General features: G+C 41.2%; 1 protein-coding gene across 10 annotated transcripts in view; it reads right to left on the bottom strand.

Moving 5' to 3' along the window:
• arhgef4 (Rho guanine nucleotide exchange factor 4) overlaps positions 1-24,215 on the bottom strand; it is a 139,621-nt gene that overhangs the window by 73,377 nt on the left and 42,029 nt on the right. The window contains exon 1 of one of the 10 annotated variants that reach the window (XM_088610286.1): positions 17,692-17,898. The exons of the other annotated variants lie outside the window; for them this stretch is intronic. Coding sequence (XP_088466412.1) covers positions 17,692-17,730 — 39 coding nt within the window. The 5' untranslated portion in view covers positions 17,731-17,898. Of the gene's footprint in view, positions 1-17,691; positions 17,899-24,215 lie in introns of those variants that run through there. 10 annotated transcript variants of the gene reach the window in all.

The following is a 24,215-nucleotide window of genomic DNA, read 5'->3' as shown; positions in this document are numbered from 1 at the left end:
ATTAGGATTAATTTATTGTGGTTTGGATGGCAGAATTCACAACCCACAAAGAAAAACAAGCCCTCCAGCAATGAGGAATGGAGGAGTTGGCCTTTTTATCAAATAAGTCTAACTGCTACAGCACTAGCTTTCCAAACAGAGCTATGGAGGGCCACGTCTGGGAAATGTGATTTGGGGTCAGTAAGATTTCCTTTATAAACAGGAACAAAAAACAGATCTAGATTTTTGAAAATCACAATCAAGAAGTAAAACCCAGATTCAGCAAAATGAGAAGCCCTTAATGTGAAATCCAGCAAATAATACAATGGTTAAGTTATTACGTTTCAACAGATCAGACATTGCATGCTAATCAGATCTATTCATCACAAACTACAGGGTATGAGCCTCTATGTGAAGCCAAGTCCGGATCGATAGAATCACACAGTGAATTAGAACACAGCCAGGCTCTGTTTTCCTACATCCGTGATTGTAGGCAATCAGATTATTATTCACTGCTTGAACAGAGGTACAAAGGTGTGAATCTATACTTTTCAACAAACTAAACAGGGCAGCAGATGGTATCTGCAGAGTCATGTGGGCTTGCCTTGTGCTGCTGCTGCCTCTGCAGGTGTTCAGTGCTATTGATGCATTGAGTTAGAAAAACTATAATCCTGGAGCCCAGAAGTCACGGGGAAGAGACAGAGCATTGAAGTGGCTTACAATGTTAATTAGGAAGTAGGCTTCACTATGTCTTTCTGTACTATGCAGTGCTATTTGTAATGATTAGGCTGTTCCAAAGCTAATTAAATCAGATTTAATAAAGCCAGCAATGATTAAATGAATTATTTAAACTTGACATCTTACTCAGGAAGATAAAATCAGTCTCTTCACTGGCTTTGAAGGTTTTTTAACAGAGAAAAAAGGAGAAATGCCAACAAATAAATACTAGGGACTCCAGATGAAAGAGCCTCTCAGTGACAAGTAGTCTGTTGTTGGATTCAGTGCTTAATTTGCAATAAAATAAGTGCTGGGGCTTAAGGAAAGACTGAGTTTTAAATGAGAGTTCCTTAACGGATTACCCCTTAATGATTTTTATCACTGAGGCTTCTGGCCAGGATGTGTTGGGGCTGTGAACTACCAAGTCTAGAGGGGGTGGAGGTTAGGACCAGGCCAGCCTTGGTCTGAATCAAGAGCTGGTTGTCGTGAAAACAATGAGGCAGAGTTCCATCAGCTTCGTGACCAAGCAGTCCCCAGATCTCAATAGAGCAGGCAGCTCGTTCTCACTCATCTTTACCTTTACATAAGCCGATCCTGTTAGAGGAATGATACTAGGATTGGGCTGCGGGCCTTTGCAATGTCCAGCCACACCCTCAACAACAACAACACCACAACAGAACAACCCAGGATGTTATTCCTGCTCACAGATGCATTGCTTAATTTTGGCCCGTGAGTGTACATAGATTGAAGTTCTGAAGCAAAGTAGCTAAGGAAGCCACTACGGTTGCATTTGAAGCCGAATCAGCCGCGATAAGCACAGTTTCATATCCTCTCAATCCGACAACCAGCAATGGCCCCATATGCTGCAGCTTCTGAAATAACTCCGCTCTGAGATTTATAGGGCTCAAGTGACATCGCCCCTAAAAAACACGGCCTTGTTAAGCAGATAACACCTGATTTGTATCAGCCACAAAATCTTTGAGACTTTTTAGACATGCTACAGATGTTCTTACATATATACTGTTTTTATAGAAGCAAGTTTTGTTTCCCTTGTGTTGTCTTCATTTGCATTTGGGCTCGCTGGGGAGCACAGTTACTTAGTGAGGTGACCCAGGTTCATGATCTTGGGGATCATGAGGATCACAGGCTTTCAGACATCACAGATCACAGTCAACCGGTTGTCCTTGAAGGCTTTGACCACTGGGGAGGCCTCACATCTCCTTTATTTTAAAATGGGAATAAGACACAGGCTTGTATAACAGGGCTCGCCGGAGCTGAGCCTGTAGAAGACGGCGACGATGCCTCTATGGAAGCTGGACTGTCTTGATCAGTGCCGTGTGGAGAGAGGTACTGTGGAGCTCTGGGTCTGGAGCTGCCTGCGAGCAGCCTTGATCAAATCACCACAGAGCTGCACAGGGTCAGGGGTAACAGAGGACAATAATTTACTCTTCAAAACCAAATAAGGTACCCAGTTAACAATTTCAACCACAATTTGCCCGGGTTTTCTTTCTTTAGGTAGACAATACTGCGGCGCTCATGGGTTCACGTGGGTATGCGCCCTTGCCGCTGCCGCCTCAGGTCAGCCCCCCACCGCTGGGGACTCGAACCTGGGCCTGTGGCGTCACTCAACAGGGACCCAGCCACTTGAGCTAAAGGGATAGCTGCGGTCCCTGCTATTCATAGGGAAGGGTGGTGACGTCACCGCGCTGGTACGCCGGCTCGCACAACCTCTAATGTCAGCTGTATGCGTTACAATACAATAAAAATGAATGCCTTCAGAGCAAACAGCGACACCCTCCCTCCCATCTGCACACACAATGACAACCCAGACACAAAGACATTTCGAAAGAAATATCAAAAAGCCCACGACTCCAACAATGATAGAGGTAAAGAACAAATACAAACATATGTAAAAACCAAAGGATTTAAGTAAAACAATGGCTGATGCCAATAAGCTAATTGGAGGGGCTATTTTGTTTTAATTTTTGATTATGTATTGATTACAAAGATAAATAAAATATCATTTAAAAAGCAGTTATGCAAAACTGAGTGGTGTCAGAATTAAACTCTCAATGAGCTGCTATAGTGTCTACAATACAGTAGGTAGATGAATGAATGTGAACTACCTGCAATTTAAAACATAATCTGCAGAACCCCCTGGAAAATTAATCTTTGCTCAATGATGTCAAATGTATCACAGAGGATCTTGTATTTCGAGTTTCAAGCTGACCACCTTGAAGACAAGAAGAAACAGCTCAATTCTGTATTACAGCAGGCACAGTGATTTTCCTTCCACACACTGCCTACATTTCCATAAAAAAACTATATGTAATCTTTGGACCTCAGCTGCATAGATTTCCCATGTTTTCTTTGCACCTAAGGCAAAATACAGTTCCAGAGAGGGATTTTTTATCTGCAGACTCAAAACCCAAAGATGCTATGATCTTATCTTAAATAGCACAGCGGTGATTTATATTTTTGCCATGCAGCCTTTGCAAAGCCAGGATCTGTGAAGCGGAAGAGCTGCCTAGCCCACATGTGGGATCCGAAGTATCCCAGTATGTGTGCGCACGGTGAAGCCCAAGTACAGAACACGTGCGTGCAGGGCAATCTTCCTCTCTCTCATGGTGAGATTTTGTCATTTTTCTTTCAAAAGACACCAGAGATCAATGGTCATGGGTTTTTTTCCAAGACTCCTGGAGGAGGAGGGGCATCGATTGTTCCTGAAGTATTAGACATTTCCAGAACATATCTGTGTTGAACTTCGGAAGGGCTCCTAGGAAGGGGCACAGAAATGTGGGAAGTAGCTTCCATTATTTCTCCTTTGTAAAAACATAAAGATGCAAAACACTTAGTGTGCATGTGCAACATTACAGGGATGCTAGTATATTCCCAGAATCATATGGGCAAGATTTCAGGAGACACAAAATCCAGATCACTGATGTGAAGATGGTCCAACAGTTTCAGCAACAACAGAAATGAAAGAAATATGAACCCAGTAAACAGCCCTTGATGATTTTGTTTGGTCTTCGGATATATGATAACATCAGTGCTGTCAGGAAAACTAAAACAGAATGTGCTTGAACTTGGCACAAGATCTCTTTAGACATACAATAAGCACATCTAAACTTTGCCTATCTAGAGCGAATCATTTACAGGAGCTCAAACAGAAGAAAGGGTTGGCTGTAATACATATGTAAGGCATCTGACAAGACAACTCAGGAGAGACGCACAGTGGCTGGTTTTGTTTTTTTAAAGCAAACCTAATGAATACTCAAATACAAGTCTTGTCTCTCGATAAAAGCACACAGCCTCCTTGACAGCTTTTCCAGCTTTTCTCTCAAACACACATTGCCTGGATGGCAGCAGATTCACTGAACTCACAAGAATGTTCTCCTAATTCTGCATGTTCACATAAAACCACTATAACCTGCCCGCAATTAGGCAATACAGCAGTACTCTTACAAGCTTTTATACACACCCCAGATAGGCAGGTGACTATCCCTGCAGCCTAAAATGAACCACTGAATTGCTTGCTGAATTTTTTTTGGCACTGTGTAGATATTTAATAGGAGGGCAGTGAAATGAGGTGTGACATCTGGGGTTCTATCAGATAACGCTGTCAGATAATCCAGTCTTCAAAGAGAACAAGCATGACATCTTAAAACCATATTACATACAAGGCACGTTCTAAAAAAACTTAAGGTTTTGGGATTTATATATATATAAGCTTCTTATCTCTTCTAACTACAAAAAAGGTATGCTTATATAAAAAGCAAAACATCTTGGTGTGAGGTCTATCCCTTGTATTAAACAGCCTGTACTAAACTTCAGACTTGATCTAATCTGAATGAACAGCAGATGTTTCAAAGAAGTACATTGCCTTTTGACAAGGGAACAGATGAACAACCTTGTCAATAATAAAAGAACAATTTAAAAGGTGCTGTTCAGAATGGTGGACTGCAGCACCAATGATTCTAACAATGAGAAAGCAAAAGGTAAAAACATAAAACCATTTCATTTCCTATACTATTTGTCCATACTTTGTCCGAACATATTTAATCCGTATGTTTCAGAATTTGGGGTTAAAATATGCACAAAAATATATACTGTACACATCAGGTTACATAAAAAACAAATCTGTACCTTGTCACTGTGAATAAAAAAGGAATTTAAAGCAACAAATACTAAATGACTAACCAAAACGTATCTTTATTTTTTACAAAAAAGAGGTTGACAGATGGCAGACTATTAATAATTAATATGGGTGTCATTATATAAAGATATTTATATAAATATAAAAATGCACAGATGTCAATGGAAAAGCATTGATCTCACCTGAATAAAAGAATGTGATGTTCTTGTGCCTAAGGTGTGTACTGGTGGATTCCAGACCCAGACCACAGCTCACCCTGGTGTGTTTCCATCCTTAGATCTAGCCATTGGGCTGGGACAGGAGTCACATACTGAGGTCATTCATGTTTCTCTCTCTCCCAGTGACTCAGACCGCTGAGTGAAACCTGAGCCCTGCTTTCTAGTGTGTGGTGGCGAGCATGAGGGGGCTGGGGCCTCACGAAAAATCACCAGATCCCCCGTCTCATATTCATGCTTTTCGATTTCAAAAGTGGGTTTCATAAAGGGGCAACATGGCGGCGCAGTGGTTAGCTCTGCTGCCTTGCAGTCCTGGGGCCCCCGAGATCAATTTTGGATCTGGGGTGCTAGCTGCGTAGAGTTTATATGTTCCCCCTGTGTTTGCGTGGGTTTCCTCCGGGAGGTCTGCTTTCCTCCCACAGTCCAAAAACAACAGTCTTCATGCACCCAGGCAAGTGCCTTTACCAGTTGAGCCACTCCATAGACCCTATTCTACTCTGCTTTCAACAGCAGAATATGCCTCACTGAGTTTTCACTGTAGCGTGCTGCACTGTACAAAGACGCCACCATGTTTCACATTGCAAAGAATTCCAAAGGCCCTGTCCTGTCACTGGGAAAAACTCCAGGCAGTTTGAGATGATCTCGGCTAATTACCTATAAATGGATAATTCAGATTATGCAGATTGGTGGCTCTGTGAGGGGTTAAATGCAATCTACAGAGGATAAAAGGGGTGATCTGTGATGAAGTCAATTTTCTCCTTTCAAAAAACCTGCAGTTGAAAAGAGATGAATGTATGTTTCAGACGGCGTTTGATGCTACTGCTATGCATATTTGCTCTAAGAAATCATTCTTTAGATCTTGTGTCGAAAAAGTAATCTAAGAACAGCTTGTTTGTAAGATTTCTGCTTAGGTATAACTGGTTTGATAATGACTGTGTGGAAGTTATTAATAGGCAACACCAAATTAACAGGCAACACCAAGGCATTTTCATTGTTAACCCATTTCCAGAACATGGGATTAGCCTGATCTATGGCGCAGCCCGAAGGGATTAAATAACTGGAAGAAAGTCCTAGAAGGTGTGGAAAACAGTGTACACAGCAGACCTTTCACACAGAATACGAACCCTGAAACACAGGAGATGTCGAGTGATTTACCTCTCTTAGTCTCCCTATTTGACTTGTCAATAGACTGTGATCAAAGGCACAATAATGAATGAAACTATACCTCTATACTTATATACAGTAGATGTATAATGGACAGACATACAGTAATAATAAATAATAATACTTGCATTTCTATAGCAAAATGTGTTATAAATGCATGCATTATTATTTATATAGAAGGGAGCCCAAGACTCACTACATCCAGCACTGAGCTGTAGCATCCACCAGGGAGACATACAGTGATAGTGACCATTGTACAGTGTATTAGCAGCCCCACTGCACAACAGATCAGGCAGAGATCTTTAATGACCAAGTTATTGTGATGTTGGTCTATCATCCAAAGCACAACACTTCCTACATTACATTGTGCTCTGTTGCCAGACTGTATAAGTGGAAATCATGGTCCAGAGGGAGGAGTGCCACCTTGGAGGTCTGTTGGAATACTGCAGTCTCCCAATACCAACCAGGCTTAGCTTCTGACATCATGCTATGAACTGGTTATGTCTCTTCCCACTTAACAACGACATAACAGCCAAAGAAAACTGAGCGACACAAACAGATCCATTTCCCTAGTATGGCTTGGTGCTGGTCCAGGACCTGATACAGACATACAGTCATACAGAAAATTGATACTGTCTATGCAATTGCAAGAAAAGGGAACAGTTCTACAAATCTGGTGCTCATGTATTATTTCAGGATGACAGATCACCTTTTTTATGCATACACATATGTATTATATACTGTATATTACATATTGCATATCTATTAAGTAAATAAAAAAATTACAAAAGCAGACTTAGAAATCTATTTAGACAATTCTGCCACCTATTATGAAATACACAGATCTAATTAATAGTCTTTCATAGCAACTTAAAAGATATTATAACCAAGAAAGATGGTACGGTCCTTGTAAGAAATTTGTATGTCTATCTACTTTAGGTCACTCTTACTAACTCCAAGACCTGTGGATCTCAATCTGTTACTTCCTCCTGGAATGTTGCCATTACTCTCATTGTTAAAAACTGGCTTTGGAGACATAACTCACAGCCTTAGCAACCAGCGTGGAAAACACTAAAGTCTTTTCTCTGCAATTCTATCCTCCTGTTACGCCCAACATCATAAAGCCACTGAATGCCACCGGAAAAAAGGACTCCCCACCCCAGCACAGCCATCCAGCAGAATGAATCAGCAAGCTGAGTGCTTTACTGTTAATCCTTCCCACAGACAAGTGACCTTCCGAGGGCGAGCACCCAGCGACACTTCAGTATAATGTAATGTGTTGAGGAATCCCTGAAAAGGTCAACATTTACCATTCCATTCATGCAAGTTCATTTGTTATTCCGCACATAGATTCCAATGAAAACAAAAAAAAAAGTCACAGATAAAAAACCTCTTTTATTCACAGCTCTGGGAAGGCAGCCAGTATGTACAGTAGCGTTTTTGTCAGGGAAGCTTCCATCCTGTTATATTTAACAATAAATATCATTCTAACTAGAACATGCACAAACCTTGATACTGTATGTGATCTTTGTTTTAATTGCAGGCTAATTGGTTGTTTCGGGGGGTACTTTCAAAGGCGCAGACGGCCTTTTTTTACTTGAATTAAGATGACCTCATTAGTGAAAAATGTAGGGTGGACTTCATCTTTTGATACCAGTGGTTTTCAACAGCCATTACTGTGTTCCCAGAAAAAGCAAATTCTAGTAAAAAGGGATTGAGAAACGGAAAACTAAAGTTGACTTTTTCCGGTTTATTCATGCTCGGCTGACTGTCCACAGCCCTGCCCTGTCACATGGGTCCTGTTTCTGGAGCTGCTGCCATAATACAGTACATACGCTGACACTCAGAGACCATCTGGGGCAAATCCTGTGAGTGGGTAACAGAGTTACTGCATGAAAAAATTACCGTCCACTTGCTTGACTGTACACAACAGCCCTCTATGATTCTGCACTGGTAACCTCCAATGGTTTTCTAAAAGCCTTTCCACATGAGAACTTTGTGTTCTGTATCCCATGAGAGTAACCAAATAAATTACTGCCTGTCATACAGGGCTGGTCTGCTGAGGAGAATCAAAGCCCAATGATGTGTCAGCTCTGACTACGATGGCTGGTTCTGAAAGGGAGTCCCCCATCTGCGTCTGTAACAGTTATTGACTCTGACAGTCACAGACTGATGGCTATATCTGATAGCGGGCGAGCATCCACAAGCAGCAGTTCAAGCTGGTCCGGTAAGACCAGTGCTGGATGGGCTTGAGTTAGACCCTAATCTTGCCCTGCAACTGCAAATCCTGTGGCTTGCTACCTGCCTGAGAGCTGGAAGTGGTATGAGCAACATCTGCATCCCTCCTTCTGTGGTACTGTAGTTAATTCTCTAGGAGGCAGCATTGGAGAATTATCAAAAGGCATTCAGTTTTTTGGCTATTGCTTTTAACTGAGGCCACATTTGTGCACATTTAGACAGGTGGGCATTTATTGGACCCGTCTGAGTGAAGCACCTTGTTCAAAGGCACAATGGCAGTACTGCTTGACCCTGACTACAATGGTCTGTAACCACAACAAAAGAAGCTGGATTATCATCTTAAAAAAATATTGCTGGGTAGCTCATTCCAGATACACACAAAAAGGCCTCCTTTTGTACCAATGTTTCTACTTGAGTTGTCTGGTTCGTGATCCACTCTTGATCCCGAAGAAGTCCATTTGAATGATCTTTATCAGCATATTTAATAATTTCAATTCTTCACTCTTCTACTCTTCACTATTCTATTCTGATGTTGCTGTAGATCCTCATAGATCAAAGCCTTTAGCATTTTTATGTGGGTCACGTAGACATAACCCAGAGCTGTACTTTCAATGGGATTTATGTTCATAAATAACAAAGCTCCCAGTTTACCTTAACACTTCTCTTAAGTGTTTAACTACAGTATGACCCCAGTTTTGCGTCAGACTTGGAAGGCAAGTCCAGTCCTCCCAAAAGCCAGCACAGATAATTTTTCTTGCTCTGCTGTGCCCATGGCAACAGGATGGGACAAAGATACAGCCGGATTAACAATCCAGAACAACGTTAACGAGGTGATGTCGGTACTAGAACACAGAAAGCTATCTGTTTGTAAAAGAAATCATCGAGAAGAATCCCACTGGTCCTCATTATCTTATTGCCACTGTTATGTTTTTCATATTATTTATGTAAGGTCTACAAATTCATAGCTTTAGTACAAAACATAAATTCAATACTTAGCCAACCTGTGGCATTTTGTTTCATATTGTTAGACACATTCTTTTTGCTAGATCATTTTTCCTGTGTTTTGAACAGAAGAAAAAGAAGAGGCATTTGAAACAGGACTCTCAGCTTTTATAGACTTCAATCTGGTCAGCAGTGTGGGGAACTTCACTTGACAGTACATTTTCAGTCGCGCTCCACATTGCCAAGAACTCTTAGAAAATATGTGCTGAAACAAACACAAAATTCTTAAACTTTACAAAAACACCTGATTTTCATCTTGGACCATATAAACTCAACCCATTAGCACATTTCTGGGACATTTCTACCAAGAAGCAATGCAAACTTGGCTGGAACACATTCTTTTCCGCAATTAAGGCTTTTACGTCGTTGGCAGAAGTTCATTTATTTAATGAAGATAGAACCTCAGCCATTACCTACATAGTTTTATGTTTCCTTAACCACGATTAGTCGTAGAAAACAAACTACTGTAGTTTTGGATAAACATCCTTCGTTGCTCAAAATAATAAAGCATTTAACGTTAACTGCAATATCCATAAAAGGGTACTACTGCTAAAACAAGATGCAAAGTACATGGGGAGATGACTTTTTAAAATCTTATATGGAAGTAGATTCTCACACTGTGCTGCTACTGTATTTAAATATTATCCAGAGGCTGAAGTAAAAGGTACAGTGAGTTTAATCAAAAGAATTGCTACAGCCTACCTACAGCATAATACCAGATGTTCAAATAGCATTTTGTTTCGGAAATGAATGGAGCACAGAACAGAGCAGTTTAATACCTATGGATCTGAAATCTGTCAAAATGTACTGAAATTACTGGTCTAGTTCTGTTCGCCAAGAAGATAAATCACTGAATTTTGCTCCCAAGCAAAAAGCTCCTCACTTGGTGACAGCAATTCTAAAGTTTGAAGATACCAATTGAGCGGGAGACCAATACAATTGGGAAACAAAAATCAGACTGTGAGTTTATAAGAATACAGTATATCTTATTTCCACATTGTTTTGGAATTTAAAACAGCGCAAATATGGCACTGGAAGAAAGTGCATTTAAAACAAAAGCAGGAGACACTCTTTACACAAAGGGTTTTGGGTGTATGGAACAAGCTACACAGCTCTATGACTGAGGCTAGTACCCTTGCTTCTTTAAAGAATTGGGTTGATGAGATCCTTGGATCAATTAACTACTACAGTATGTACCAAATGGGCTGCGCCCCCGACTGGCTCTGTTGGTAGAGCATGAGGCTCATAATCTCAGGGTAGTGGGTTCGTGTCCCACGTCGGGCGCAAGGTTCTCTAATAACCCATACTGGGCAGCAGCAATATGGGGCGGTGTTGGCAGTAGAGGATCACGTTTCCGTGACAAGGGCAAAAACACCAGCACCATCCGCGTGGAAGATGGTGCCCTGTTGTCCTGGTGGTTTCAGGGGCATCAAGAAAAGCTAAAGATCACCATGCAATTAAAGACAGCTCAGCAGCATCACACTGGGATGAGACTGCAAGCTGTGCCAGGAGCCTGCATGGTGAACCATGAAGAGTTTTTTTAAACAGCGTTCTTGTGCCATGAAAGGTTGCTGGAATAAGATTGACAGAAATCATCATTTCAAAATGCTTGTTTTTACTTCAAAAACAAACGTGAGATAATGGTCTTTGCCTGATTTTTTTATTGTATCTTTGTGGCTGGTTGCAAGCACTAATCAGAGTGTTGTATGACAAACCAAGAAGTGGCAGAATCCTGCACAACTGATGCCCTCTCATGCTTTATTGGGAAATTAACCTCAATAGCAGAAACTGAACCAAAAGCCCTGACAGGAGATACTGTATACAGGATATAGTCCACAGCTAATTACTTCTGTAATTAAAAGAAGCAGCCTTCTGTGGGTGAGGCTCTCTTCTCTCTGTAATTCAGCTTGCTCATGTTGGCAGTGAATTGACGTTGTCCTCTATCTGACTTAAAGAAAAAGAGAGACACTGTTCCTCTTCTGCATTTATAAATAACCTTGTGTCTGGGTGTTGAAAAATTCAAGTTAGATGTACTGTAGCAAGCCATTACTGAATTTCATGCTTCAGTGACACACCTGTGATTATTAAAATCAGGCATCTGAGGACAGCATAGACAACATCAGAGTGAGGTCTTGGCAGGCCACTTACATAATCTACGGAAATACATGTTAGTTTCTCATTTATTTGCACATGGGGGTCAGCCACAACCCAGGGAAAAACAGATGGTTTGCCTTCCTTTCACCTTAATAATGTTGCCAGCTGCTCTTTCAAAAATTGCCCTATTAAAAGGAATCGTTTTTGCTTTAAAATTACACCAACAATCTCACAATCATTAGCTATAAAAAAGTGGCAAATGTTTCCATATTTCACGGTTTTGTTCCAATAAGTGCTGATGTGACATAATGATATAGTAAATTGGAAAATAAACACAAGGCCAGGCGATTCATCAAACTACTTATGACAGTGCTGCATGTGGAAACACCAATGATCAATACAAGTATTTAGGATTGAGACAGAGAGAGAAAATAGCAAAGGAGAGCTGCAGAAGTACTTGGCCAACAGTTTTAGAGAGAGCAAAGGCAGTCAGGGTGAAGGTACAACTGGCACTCAGAGAGCAGAGCAGATGAAAAATTAGAATGAGACCTAAAAGTGATCCTTTAATCCCCGAGAAAGTTAGACATTTCAGTCTATGGCACACAGAGAAAGGCATTTGCCTTGTGGAGATGAACACAGAGTTGAGGCCTCACAGACAAGTTTAAGGCAGTAACAGGCAAGGTCAACAGGAAAACAAGGAAACCAAAAGAAAACTAGAGTAGATTCACTGAGAGACAGCCAAGCCATCCCAACGAAGAGACAACTAGACACTATTACACTGTTCTGGGGTCAACAAATCTTAAAGAGCAGCGTTACATTTTTAGGCCTTGTGACACAGGTGTGAAGCCTTCTGGAGCTACAGCGCCACCTAACCTAGCCTGGCTTAACCTAGCTGTGCTCTGAGTGTTTTCCTTCCTGGAGTGATGATAATGGGTTAAGACACCCAGCCTGGCTCTCTCAGAAGATCTGCACAGTTCCCATAAACTCTGCCCCCCCAACCACCACCACTCCCCCCCTCCCCTATGTCCTGTATCTTAGCAGCAGAAGAAGAGAGGTTACTCCAGGACGATGCATAAAAATGTGGGAAAATGTTGTAAAATCCTTGAGGACAATTTCACATTGTTTCAAACTAGGGGGCCATGAATTGGTTTTTCAAGAATAAATGAGAATTATGTTTTTTTTTTTGTTAAGTACAAGGGCATTGCTGAACATGAAAGATAACACTTAAGGACTCAAGGACAAAGTGACAACACCGGCTCTACAAAAAGGTCAGTCGAAGTCTTTTTGTTTTGTAGCTGCAGCACATGAGCTGGAATCCGGCTCCTGAATAGATACCACCCACAGGGTTGGCAAAGAAATGCCAAGCTGAAGCCACAAGGCAGGCAGGCTGTTTGCTGCTGCCTGTGGGCCTATACCTGAACACACAACATCCTTTATGTATAGAAACTGATACCTTGAGCCTTCTGTGCGCCTCATATCATAAGCTTCTTCAGTGTGCCGTATGACGGATACCATCTGGGTTTTCTTGGCTAATTTAACCCAGGGCACCTATTGCAGTGTCTATCTGAAACAAGAAGCGCTGATATCGCTGGTGCTGGCTGCATATTCATAACCTGAGATGAACTCTAGCTCATCTCAGACTCACGATTCATGACCACATGTCTCAGAGCCTCTGCCACTAGGGAGCATGAAGGAAATATGAACATCCAGGATGTTACAGATACAAATGCTCTGTTCGCATAATATTTACATTTACCGAACCATGCATCTTAAACTTCCCTAATTGCCCTAGCAAATTCAGGTATTTTGCCTTATTTCTATACCCCATAACGGGCCTACTTCAGAGTTTTGTACCCACCCCACTGAAAAGGCTCTTTCACGTGTATCTTTTCGAAGCAGGTCATCACTGGTTCAAAAGGGCAAGCGCGGTCTCTTTGACGTTTTCGATGCAGACTTGCCTGACCCCAGCACGTGTGAAGAGCTAAAACAATGTGTGCATGGCAGGAGCCACAAAACAAATGCAAACCACAATTGAATACACTTTTCCCCTTTGGAATGTCTTTAGTCCGGCTGTACAGCTCTGCTGTTGGAAGCTAATATTGAGAGGCTTCACTGCTACAATCTTGTACAAAAATGTGCCTGTTGCTGCTATTGATTTAACCTTGTCTATGGCATGATATTTACTTATAGTAGCTCTGTTCCAATCCAGGTGGATGCTGCACATTGGTTGTGGTGGAGGGGAGTCCCCATTACCTGTAAAGCGCTTTGAATGGAGTGTCCAGAAAAGCACTATATAAGTGTAAGCAATTATTATTATTATTATTATTATTAATTAAAGTTATAAATCCACTGGAAAGTGAAGTCCTTATATCAGGACAGTACATTGTACTGACAGTGACAATTGCAGGATAGGCACTTTGCCAGCATTAGCAACATTATCAGTTAACAGCAGGACATCAGTCTCTGTGCCACCTCTCTCCCTTTTACTGATAAATTCTGTCAGAACTAAGGCCATTGTAACAGACCGTGCACAGAGATTGTGAATCTGTTAGAGCCCTTCATGCATTTTCCAGTTTCTTGCCTTTACCATCAATTACACACCTTTTCCTAATGCTGGTTCTGTTGATTCGCAGCCCCTTGAGGTTTGATCATGCATCACAGTGGTGGCATACGCAGTAGCTGTCGAATTCTTTCTCAGTCATTGGCAAGTGAAAAGCAGTCTGGAACTGGAATTCAACATTGTACTGACAGAACCACTGCAGCCACATCAGCCGGACAAGAACAAAACCTGCAGTGCTTGCCGGGACTTCAGCTTTGTACTCCAGTGCTCTTTCTTTTCAGGAGGGAAAGTCTGAGCTGCCAAGCAGAGCTCATCACTCCTTATCTGAGTTAAAAGTAAAAGCAGTGTTTCATCTCAAACGATTCATAAAGCAATACTGGAAAATGTAGAAACATTTTCACATGGAAAATTAAACCACCTGATCACATTTTCACCAATTCCTTTGAGAATTTTACACTTTTCTGTAAAGAGAAGTTGTCTCTCCTTGCCTGGTGCAGACAGCATGTGGTCACAACACAGTCTTTGCTACAGTCTTTGTATTTCCAGCCCTGGATTCCCCAGCCTGCAGGCTCTGCACTTTGCTTGCATTCATCCCACATGTGCAGCCTAAGCAGTGTGCCGAGAGCTGGACAAAGTCAAAACTCAGCGTCTCAGTGTATTTACTGTGAATAATTCAGTTCAAGCTTTATTATCCCCTGTGGGAAATCTATCCAGCACAATAAAACAAAACCAACAGCTCGGGACAACACTGTTTCAGGAGATTAAATAATTATTTTACATTATTTCAGAATTTGACTGCAGAGGGGATAAAAGAGTTGCACCTTGGGACACACAGGCATCTCCTAGATGGGAGGAGTGTACATTCACAGTGGAGCAGGTGTGCCACACACTCCAGAAAGCTGCTACTTCTTTACAGCCCTAATATTTTACATTCTTGTAAAAATGGAGAGGGGCAACAGGGCAGGAAGCAGTGAATCAGTTTTCTGTTGCAAAACTGTACAAGAGCAGGAATGGCCACTTTGCTCAGAGGCTGGGAGCCGCACAGTGGCGATGAATTTCCTCCAGGAAAGCTGGTGTAGTGCACGTCAGCTGCTCCCACACATGGCTTTCAGGCCCCTCTCCAATCTCAGCCCCGCCTGCCGGGCTCTCAGCTGGGCAGTGGTAATTAAACACTACTCAGCTGGCCGTGGTTTTACAGCTAGGTGGGTGTTTTGCCACCAGAGAAAGGAAAATTGCTTCACGCCTCTGGAATTCATCTGATGATGATATCAGAATCCATGTGGCATACCTGAGGGGTGCCGTCGACATCCCACATGTCCAGCATTGGCAAAGGGTGCTTAATTTCAGTTTAGCACAAAACGAAGCTGTGAATAAAACAATCTTAACTTCGTGTTGAGATCTCTCCAGGAACTTGGCACTGGATCGGCTCCCCACATTTTCACAGACAATACGAGGAAATCTCCTGAGTCTCGTGATTTTAGCAGCAAGTTCCTGGTACAAATACCTTCAGCACATTCCTGTAGAAACTTCCGGATGACTTAGATGGGGTAGGGCTAGCATATTATCATCTTAGGCATATGCATTAGGAAATGTACACATGTCCTCATTCCAACCCAATTTACTGATCTTTGCAAATAAAGTTAAGGCCTTGAAAAGGGATTCAGAAACTGGAGAGATAACTCTTTCCAATTCTAGTTAGCCAGGGCTGAATGATGTTGTCAGAGTGCTTCATAAGCACTGCTTTCCTTTACAGCTAAGGACTATCAGTAAAAATCAATTCCAAAGAAAGGAACACATACTGTACTTTTGTTTAGAACAAGAGAACACTACCAGACACTCTCACAGTGCATACAAGTATCTCTTTTATATGCACTGTACCAGGATTGATTTTGAACAACATTTGCTTCATTCATCTATGGAGCATATATTCATCATCTCCATTTTAAAATTTGTTCATTGTTATCCAAATACTTTTTTTAATAAGAACATACTGATTCACTTACTGTAACAAACATAACAAAGGATAAGCGGACCAATATATTGCTCACATCACTGATGGTTTGTGTATGTCTTTTATAACTCTGTCTTGTCATCTCTCTTTCGCTGCACAAGTGAAAAGAGTCCATTTCCAGAAATTTCTCGACATATATCCAGGTGCACAACAGCCCTGATGCTAAACATAGGGACTGAGAGTTATGAGGGCAGATCTCCGCTGGTATTGTAGAAATCAAAAACAACAGTTAATGTTTGAGCAGATGTGTTGTTTTCAAGTGTCTTACAGGGACAAGAGGTGCACTATCAACAGCAGCTGCAGAGACACGTTCAGAAGGACCTTGGTTTCACATCTCATCTGAAGAACAGAGGAAGTGGCAGGACCAAGGTTTGAGCAGGGAACATTCCGATATTAAGACTTTACATTTACTGCCAAGATTCCCTAGTCTCCTGCAGAACTTAAGCATTTTTCGTTACTTTATTATAAGACAAGTGGCACTCACCCACACTTTCAAAATGCATATAAATTTGGTTTGGTTTTTCCTCCAAAATCTATTTTTTACTTCTCTGCTCAGAATTAATCTGTTCCTTTAAATGTCACCTCACATTCTTAGGAACAATAGTTTCACAAATGTTTAATTTAGTACTTGCAATTCCCGACTTACACAAGCTCATTATACATGTTCTAAGGTATAGATGTGTTCATACTTTATGTTCCTCAGTCTCTGAGAATGATCCCTGAATCCCACTGCAAGCTTATTGAAAACCAAGAACTTTGCCCAGCTACTGAAAAACGTTTTGCACAGCCTACATGAAACCATGGCAACTTCAAGAGCTTTGCCAGCATCACATGAGCGGATGAAATCTTGAAGAAGAGCAAACAGTTGTCTTAGCAGAGTGGTCATCCACTTGTACCCAGAGCTGTAATCTTTTAGGTCTGAACGGAGCCCCCATATTAAACCAAATTCCTGTAATATCACATTAGTGGGAATAAACCCAAGCCATTTCTTCAGTATTACCGAATAATGAAAGACATATGTGAGAACAAAAAACTGCTTTTAAGAAACAGCTAATCCCTGTGCTTTAAAGTGGTAAACATTTGGTGACATTTACAAGCTAACTGCTGTGGGATACTGAGACCAGATTGACAAAAAAGCATATGAAACTTTGAAAAGAATACACATTTGCACCCATGAGCATAAGAAATCTAGACGTTCTTTATCTACACCTCCATCTGAACTGGAGAAAAACACACAGCAAAGGGAACCATACACAACAATCCTCTGGAAGAGAGAGGGAGAGTGAAAATGCAGGCTCACTTTGATCTCACGTAAGATCATCGGCTTCGCAAACCTGAACGCACGGCAACTGCCAAACACTGCAGCATCTCTCTTTTAAACAGGACAGGCGGCAGGTACAGTAAACATACTGTTTCAGCACTGACTCACTCTCTCGCCATCCTGTAGAGCTTAACAAGCAAGAGTTTGAGGGAGAAGGGGTGGGAGGGAGAGGGGGAAAGAGGAAGGACCGACAAGAAAAACACACAGTTAAAAAGGAAAGTTGAAACCCCCTACCTTGAAGAAACTCCGAAGAAAGTACATTACACTCAGCATTTTGAGAGCCGTCTACTGTGTCCCCATCCCATTACAGCAGCCAGGCCCTGCGCTGTCCCTGCATGCTTACTTGTTGCTATTTTAGACGGTCTTAGTGCCGGGCAGTGAGAACGCCAGGAGCTTATGCTGAAGAGTTGCATAACAATTAGGGCTTATCTGTACAGCTCTGTACTGTAAAAACAAACAGGTTGGTTCAGGCACGGTTTGCAGAAGTGGAGGGCTACTTCTTTAACAGATTGTGTCCCCTCATTTCTCCCTTAATTGCATAATATGCTAATTTAGTTTGTTTAAAATGGAAGTGGAAGAAGGGGGGGGGGGAGGGGGGTGATGAGGTCATTTTAAACCCTTATTCAAAACTGGCTTCAATCAAAGTGCCTGCTTTGTGTGTGTGTGTGAGAGAAAGTGTGTGAGTGTTTTCAGTGATTTTAACTGGTTCTGGGAATTTTAGGATAAATGCAACTACATTTGTGTTTCTACACTACATTTGTAGTGTGATAAGTTATGTAGCTTTACCCATTTTTACGAGGAGTATTATTAATAAAAGGAGTGAGAGCAATTTTTAAAATATTTTAATTTTTTATGTAGAATGACTACTCACAAAAGTTAATTAATATCTTTAGAGTGAAGTATACCTGGAAATGATTCATTCTGTTACATTCTCAAACAGAACATGCACTGAATTCACAGATCATAAAATTGCCTTGCACAATGTAATGCAACTTATCTAAAAGCAGAAGGACTTGTCAAGTTGGGGATTCACAGCTGCTCAGATAAAGCAGAACACTGACAGCAAATTCCTGACATATCCCAGATACTGACAGTCAAAACATTTTTTCAACAACAACCAGAACTCCCGAAGTGATTTGGAAAACCACAGCAAGTAATGTATAGAAAGTCCGATTTATTAGCGAAAACTAATTAATATGTTGTGTTATTAAAATAGTAAATATATGTCATTGTTTTAGTTTATTATTACTTAATTGGCATATAGATCTGGCATACAGACACTGTGAAATTATTTCCGCTATCTGCTGCCCCCTGCTGGGGAAAAGCAGTAGCGCATTAGCTGAACTCTGCTGGCTCTGAAGCACTCGGACCAGGAGTGGAGAATAGTTGCTTCTCTACCTTGACACTCCTTAAAGCTTAGGGTTTAAGGTAGCATCAAGTCATTTACTGCTTTTTTACAACAATCCTATGTGAAATGCTATAAAATTCCAACTACTGTGATTTGTAAACAACATTTTACTCTTCTTTTTCAGCCAGTGACTCTGGCCTAAATGATTTCCATCAGGACAATGTCAGCCAGCCTTGTAATTTTGGGATACAGTGCTAGGAGATACAGTACAGTAATAAGGGGATTAAGTGTATTCTAATTAAAATCACCCACCATGTAAAAAGCTCTTATACCAGGTGAGGTTAAAACTGCCCGTCTGGGCAGAATTAGGCACAGAGTTGGTCTACACCCTGTGCAGGATGCCCGTCTCTCACATGAAGGACGTCCCAAATTCAGAGATGCCAATTAACCTGGACACCTATGGAAGGAGGTGGAAACATGAAAATGAACCATGTGAACTTGGAGAGAACCTGCAAACACCCCTCAGAATGAGCACCAGACCGTGAAAGAAAATATAATTTGACCCAAGAGGTCTGAGGTACTGTATGAGTGCTAACCTTCATACCACTGTGCTGTCCATACTGTGTATCATCGTATTCAGTGCCAGACACTGTAGGCACAGTGCATAGGGCCTACGAACTTTGTAGGGCCTACGAAGGAGGGAAACACTAGAGACTAACGAAAAATGAGCTGAAACAACATGCTTGCGATCGACTCTAAGTGCTCCAAATCAATAATCATATGCTGTCTAGCGTCTGTTCTAGAAACTAGAAGAATCTAAGCGATAGTCGCTTGACTCGCTCCATCAATCACGTGGTTTAGCATTAGAATAGTTTAAAGTGCATCGTGTCAAATTGACGTAATTCAATTGGCGTTTACCCCTCTTTTTGCTAATTTTGGAGTGGATGTGCCAAGGGCTTACGAACACCAAAATCCGTCCCTGATCGGATCATTTTCAATAACTGCTTATCCAATTCAGGGTCACTGTGGTCAGGAGCCTATCCTGCAAAGCACTAGGTGCAAGACAAGATATACTCTGGATAGGATGCAAGTCCATCGCATGGCAATTGAATTGAATTGGACCCAGCACTTAAACCCACTGATGGCAAGTATTCCATGTTTATAGCGAGTAAGTACACATACAAGTATTGTCATTCTGATCTTAGCACTGTGAGGCAGCATTGCTAACCACTGTGTCACAGTGCCGCCCACTGCCCATATATTACCTTTCTAATAGATGATTTTATCTTGGCACCATGTTTTACCTTGGCAGGGTATGTTTCAAAACATAGTCAGCATGATAATAACATTTCACTGATAAAGGCCTTCTTTAGGTACATATGTAATTTATTATTAATAACTAGCCTCGATTCATGCATTTAAAATAATGTCAAAGCTTACTCTAAATTAGATTGAGGAATTCTTGGAACTGAGCAACGCCATATCAAATTAACCATGTAAGTGATGAAATATAGCTTTTATATTCTGAAATTGGATCCATCAATGTCCAGAATACACAGCCTTGAAGACGTGTGACTCCTTCATGTTGAGACCATAAATGGAAGACTACAGTTTACCTTCAAAGAGCACACTTGTGTGAACCCTCCCAGTGCAGCTTTTCAGAGGAAATTTCAAGGCAGCCCCCGAGCATGCCAGTAAAACCTCCTGGAGACTAGCCAGAAGAAAGGGACAGCGTACTTCCTAACACAGGAATGTTTGGAAGCCTGTTCTGTTTCAAGATTTAAAGTGAATGAGATTCACAGCACTTTAATCCATGGCTCCATGACAACACCTGAAGATCAGTACTTCGGCACAGTCCTAGCAGTTAGCCCACTGCAGGCTGGATGTTCCACCAACACGAGATCCTTCCATTCCAACTTGAAGGCACTCACCCCACAGCTACACTCTAAATGTACAGGCCTTGTCCCTGACCTATATACTGTATTCGATTATTGGGCTTTATTTTAAAAACATAATGAAGAAATTCTCACAGGGCAGTCAGGAAAAGCCTTTTTCAATTTTCCAGCGCTGTGCTGTATGGACTTTTCCCCTCACAAGCAATCTGTGACACACCACATTTCCAAAATTCCCAAGTCAGGGCTCCAGTGTCAGCTTAGGAAATCCTAGCTCGAGAGTTGTAGAAAAGTCTGGTACTATCTCACACCTGTTGTACTGAAGTTACAGTGTCTATAGAAAGTCTACCCACACTGTGTCCAAAGTAACACATTTTGCAGCCTAACAACCGGAGGTCAAGACCTTTTAAATCAGAATTTATTTCACCTATATTTAGACATTGTAACACACAACCTGCGAGTGAAAAACAAATATTCAAACACTCTGAAAATACATTTTAAGTGAAAACCTAATAATTTCCACTTGGATATGCACTTTTTGCTTGAATAACAGCCATAATTCTGTTTGGACAGGTCTGTAGCACACCTAGATCTGGCAATGTGATCAACAGTCATGTATGTGCTAGACACCTGCTAAAGCAGGACATGTTTCTGATTGAACCCGATATCTCTCAGCTGCATCTTCAGGATGCCGCACAGCACATGTGCACAACTGACCCCGCTCTTTAATTTCACATTTCAGACATCCTGTGGTTTCTTAAGTACAGAGCAGTCAATCAGAATTGAAATAGTGCCCCACTGTAACAGAACACAGATTCACAAACGTTTATGGAATTCAAACGTATGAATGGTTTATACTTTATGAACAGGCCAGACTTTTTTTAATATCTACTCATAATCCTTAAAATAAAGTGTAACTCAATCTCAATGAAAAGTTGCAAGTATTAGCAACACAAGCCTCTTTAACCCCAATCTGATCAGAGCATTCAAAGAACATTACTTTTACGAACATGTTATCTGGGACACTTGACAATATAGGAACTTACAAGTATTTGGAACCGTCATATGGGGACCAATAAATGAATTAAATGGCCAATATGTTACCACAAACTGGAACAGCAACATAAAACATAAAATGATAAGAATTATAATAATACATTGCCTGGACAGAGAGAAGTACTGAAAACCCACTGTGGGCAAGTATCCTGAGTTTTCAGTGAGCAAGTGCACTTACAGGAATTGTCAGTCTAGTCATGAAATATTAATGCTATACAGTGGAAGAGTTAAGATTCCCTCCCATATCAGGTTTCACATTTACCCCAGTTTTCTGCTGTCTGTACTGGCTGAGTCTTTGCATGCCTTCATACGCAGTGTTTCTTAAAAGATCCGATTGTTATGTTTCAGTGGTTTTCGTGCCCATTCCCTCCCCCGGTTCAATAGCAATTAAACCGTCACTCAGCAAAAAAAAACAACGTGACCAGAGGCATGCTGGGTGCAGTAAATGCCCCAGCTCTGATTTCTTGTTGGGTTAACAGCCTGTGTTCTCCGGGCCCGTGCGCGCGACACGCCCAGTTACCTCACGAGCGCACAAGCCTGCGCGGGAACTCCTCCGGGTAGCTGTCGTCTCTTGTTCAGGTGCCTGTTGCCAAGTCACTGGCGTGTGTTGTTGTGGCAAAGCCTCTTGTGGTTTCCTGCGCACAGGTCTTGTTTGTCTGTATTATCACAGTCATGATTGCCCAATTATGCTTTTGGTCACGTTACTTTTTTTTTAACTGAACCAAAGGTACGTCTCCAATTCATTTCAAACAGTTAAGGTGGGTAAACAGGTCACCATCCGGGATGGAGTGGGCTGAATACCCTCTAAAACACCTGCAGCTATTACACAAATTCTCCTTGTGTTGTATAGTACATATGAGTAATTCATTAATGACTAGTAATTAAGAAATGTCACAAGGGGGTCTTTATTTCCAAGCACTCTACATTTGTCCCTAGATCTGTCTATCTGATGCTAGGAAATAAAAAATGTTACTTTCCTTTATTTCATCAAGATGAGACAATTGACTAGCTTTCTCACTGGCGTATCTCCAGAGGCAGAAAACAGACACTCAGTAAGGCCATTGTGCAGCTCACTAAACTAAAACTACTATGCCAGAATATTCACTCCTGGTGCTGGAGGGCTGCTGTGTCTTGTGGGTTTCATTCCACACTAGAGTCTTTAATTGAATCAAATGATCACTTAATTGCTTTGTATTACCACAGCTTCCAGTTCTTTACTCATTGAGGATTGTGAATTACGTCTAAAACCTGATGGAATGTGGAGCACCAGGATTAGGAATGAAGATCACCAATACAGCTTGTTTCTTGTGCAAAGTATGTTGGTACAGTGCAAAATTTAGAATGGTTAAGGTTTTCCTAATTACTGTACATGTGAGGTTCTGAACAGCCTATCTTAATGATCTATTGCATGATGATAGTCCAGCACTTAATCTGAAATCTGCTGATTTGAATGTCCTCACTTTTCAGAAGACCAGACTCCACACAACAGATGACAGATCCATCTTACTTTAAAAGATAAAAACCTACCAAAATGGGTCTGTGCAAGAGCTGACTGTGCCCTGTAAAACTAACTCTGCAAGTTTTTATTTCTCCATCTGTTCTAAGCAATATCAGATGACAAAAGTGCTTATTAAGCAACCAGATTGACAACACTCACTCCCTTCTCAATTGGCGTGGTTTTGTCTGCTAGCAAATACAACAATTTTTAACCAAAACAGTTATCAAGTTATCAAGATTAGAAAATAAACATACAAAAATAATTTATGGAAAATTTAAATTCATCAGATATCAAGCATACTACCTTAATCGGATTTAAAAAAGTGAAAGTGTAAGCCAGTGAGGAGTTGTCAGACTTGCCGTCAGACCTGTCATCTCAGTTTTCTTTTTTTTTTTACTATTTGTTTAACTTGGCCTTTATTGACTTTCTTCATAAAAAAACACTTAAGGAACGAAAGATTTTTACACACCCTGATTATTATTGCATTATTTTTTTAGCAACCATGAAAAGTACAGACAGATTGAACCCATCCGTCAGTGACTGTGCCACTCTAATCGCCTCTCAGTTTATTTAGTCTCCTTTATAAGTACAAGATAATAATGTTCCAGTAGTGCAGAGTAGTTACTCTGGGGTAAGAGGCTGGTATGCTATGCCATGCCAGGAAATGCTAAAGGGTTTGTTTCTAAACTTTGTTGTTTTTCTTTGTTGTAATTTGTTTCTTTCTCCTTGGGGATGAAGCACTGAGCTGTACATAACCTCTGTGAGGGAGTGAGGAGATGAGCATACTGTCCAATAGGACACAAGCCTGTTGGTGGTGGAAATCGACAAAGTTATCCACTCTCACTGTGCGTGAGGTTTAGAACCATATTCTTCTAAACCAATGCAAATCTCAAGACCTTCACGGCAACAAAGGAAAGCGCATGTCAGAAGATAAGAGATTTTTTCTATTTAAAGGGTGGTTACG

Source organism: Lepisosteus platostomus, chromosome 2, assembly GCF_059453375.1.
Source record: "Lepisosteus platostomus isolate fLepPlt1 chromosome 2, fLepPlt1.hap1, whole genome shotgun sequence".
Classification (NCBI taxonomy): Eukaryota; Metazoa; Chordata; class Actinopteri; order Semionotiformes; family Lepisosteidae; genus Lepisosteus; species Lepisosteus platostomus.
Note: the sequence above shows the minus strand (reverse complement) of the source record. Positions and strands in the feature narration are given on the sequence as shown.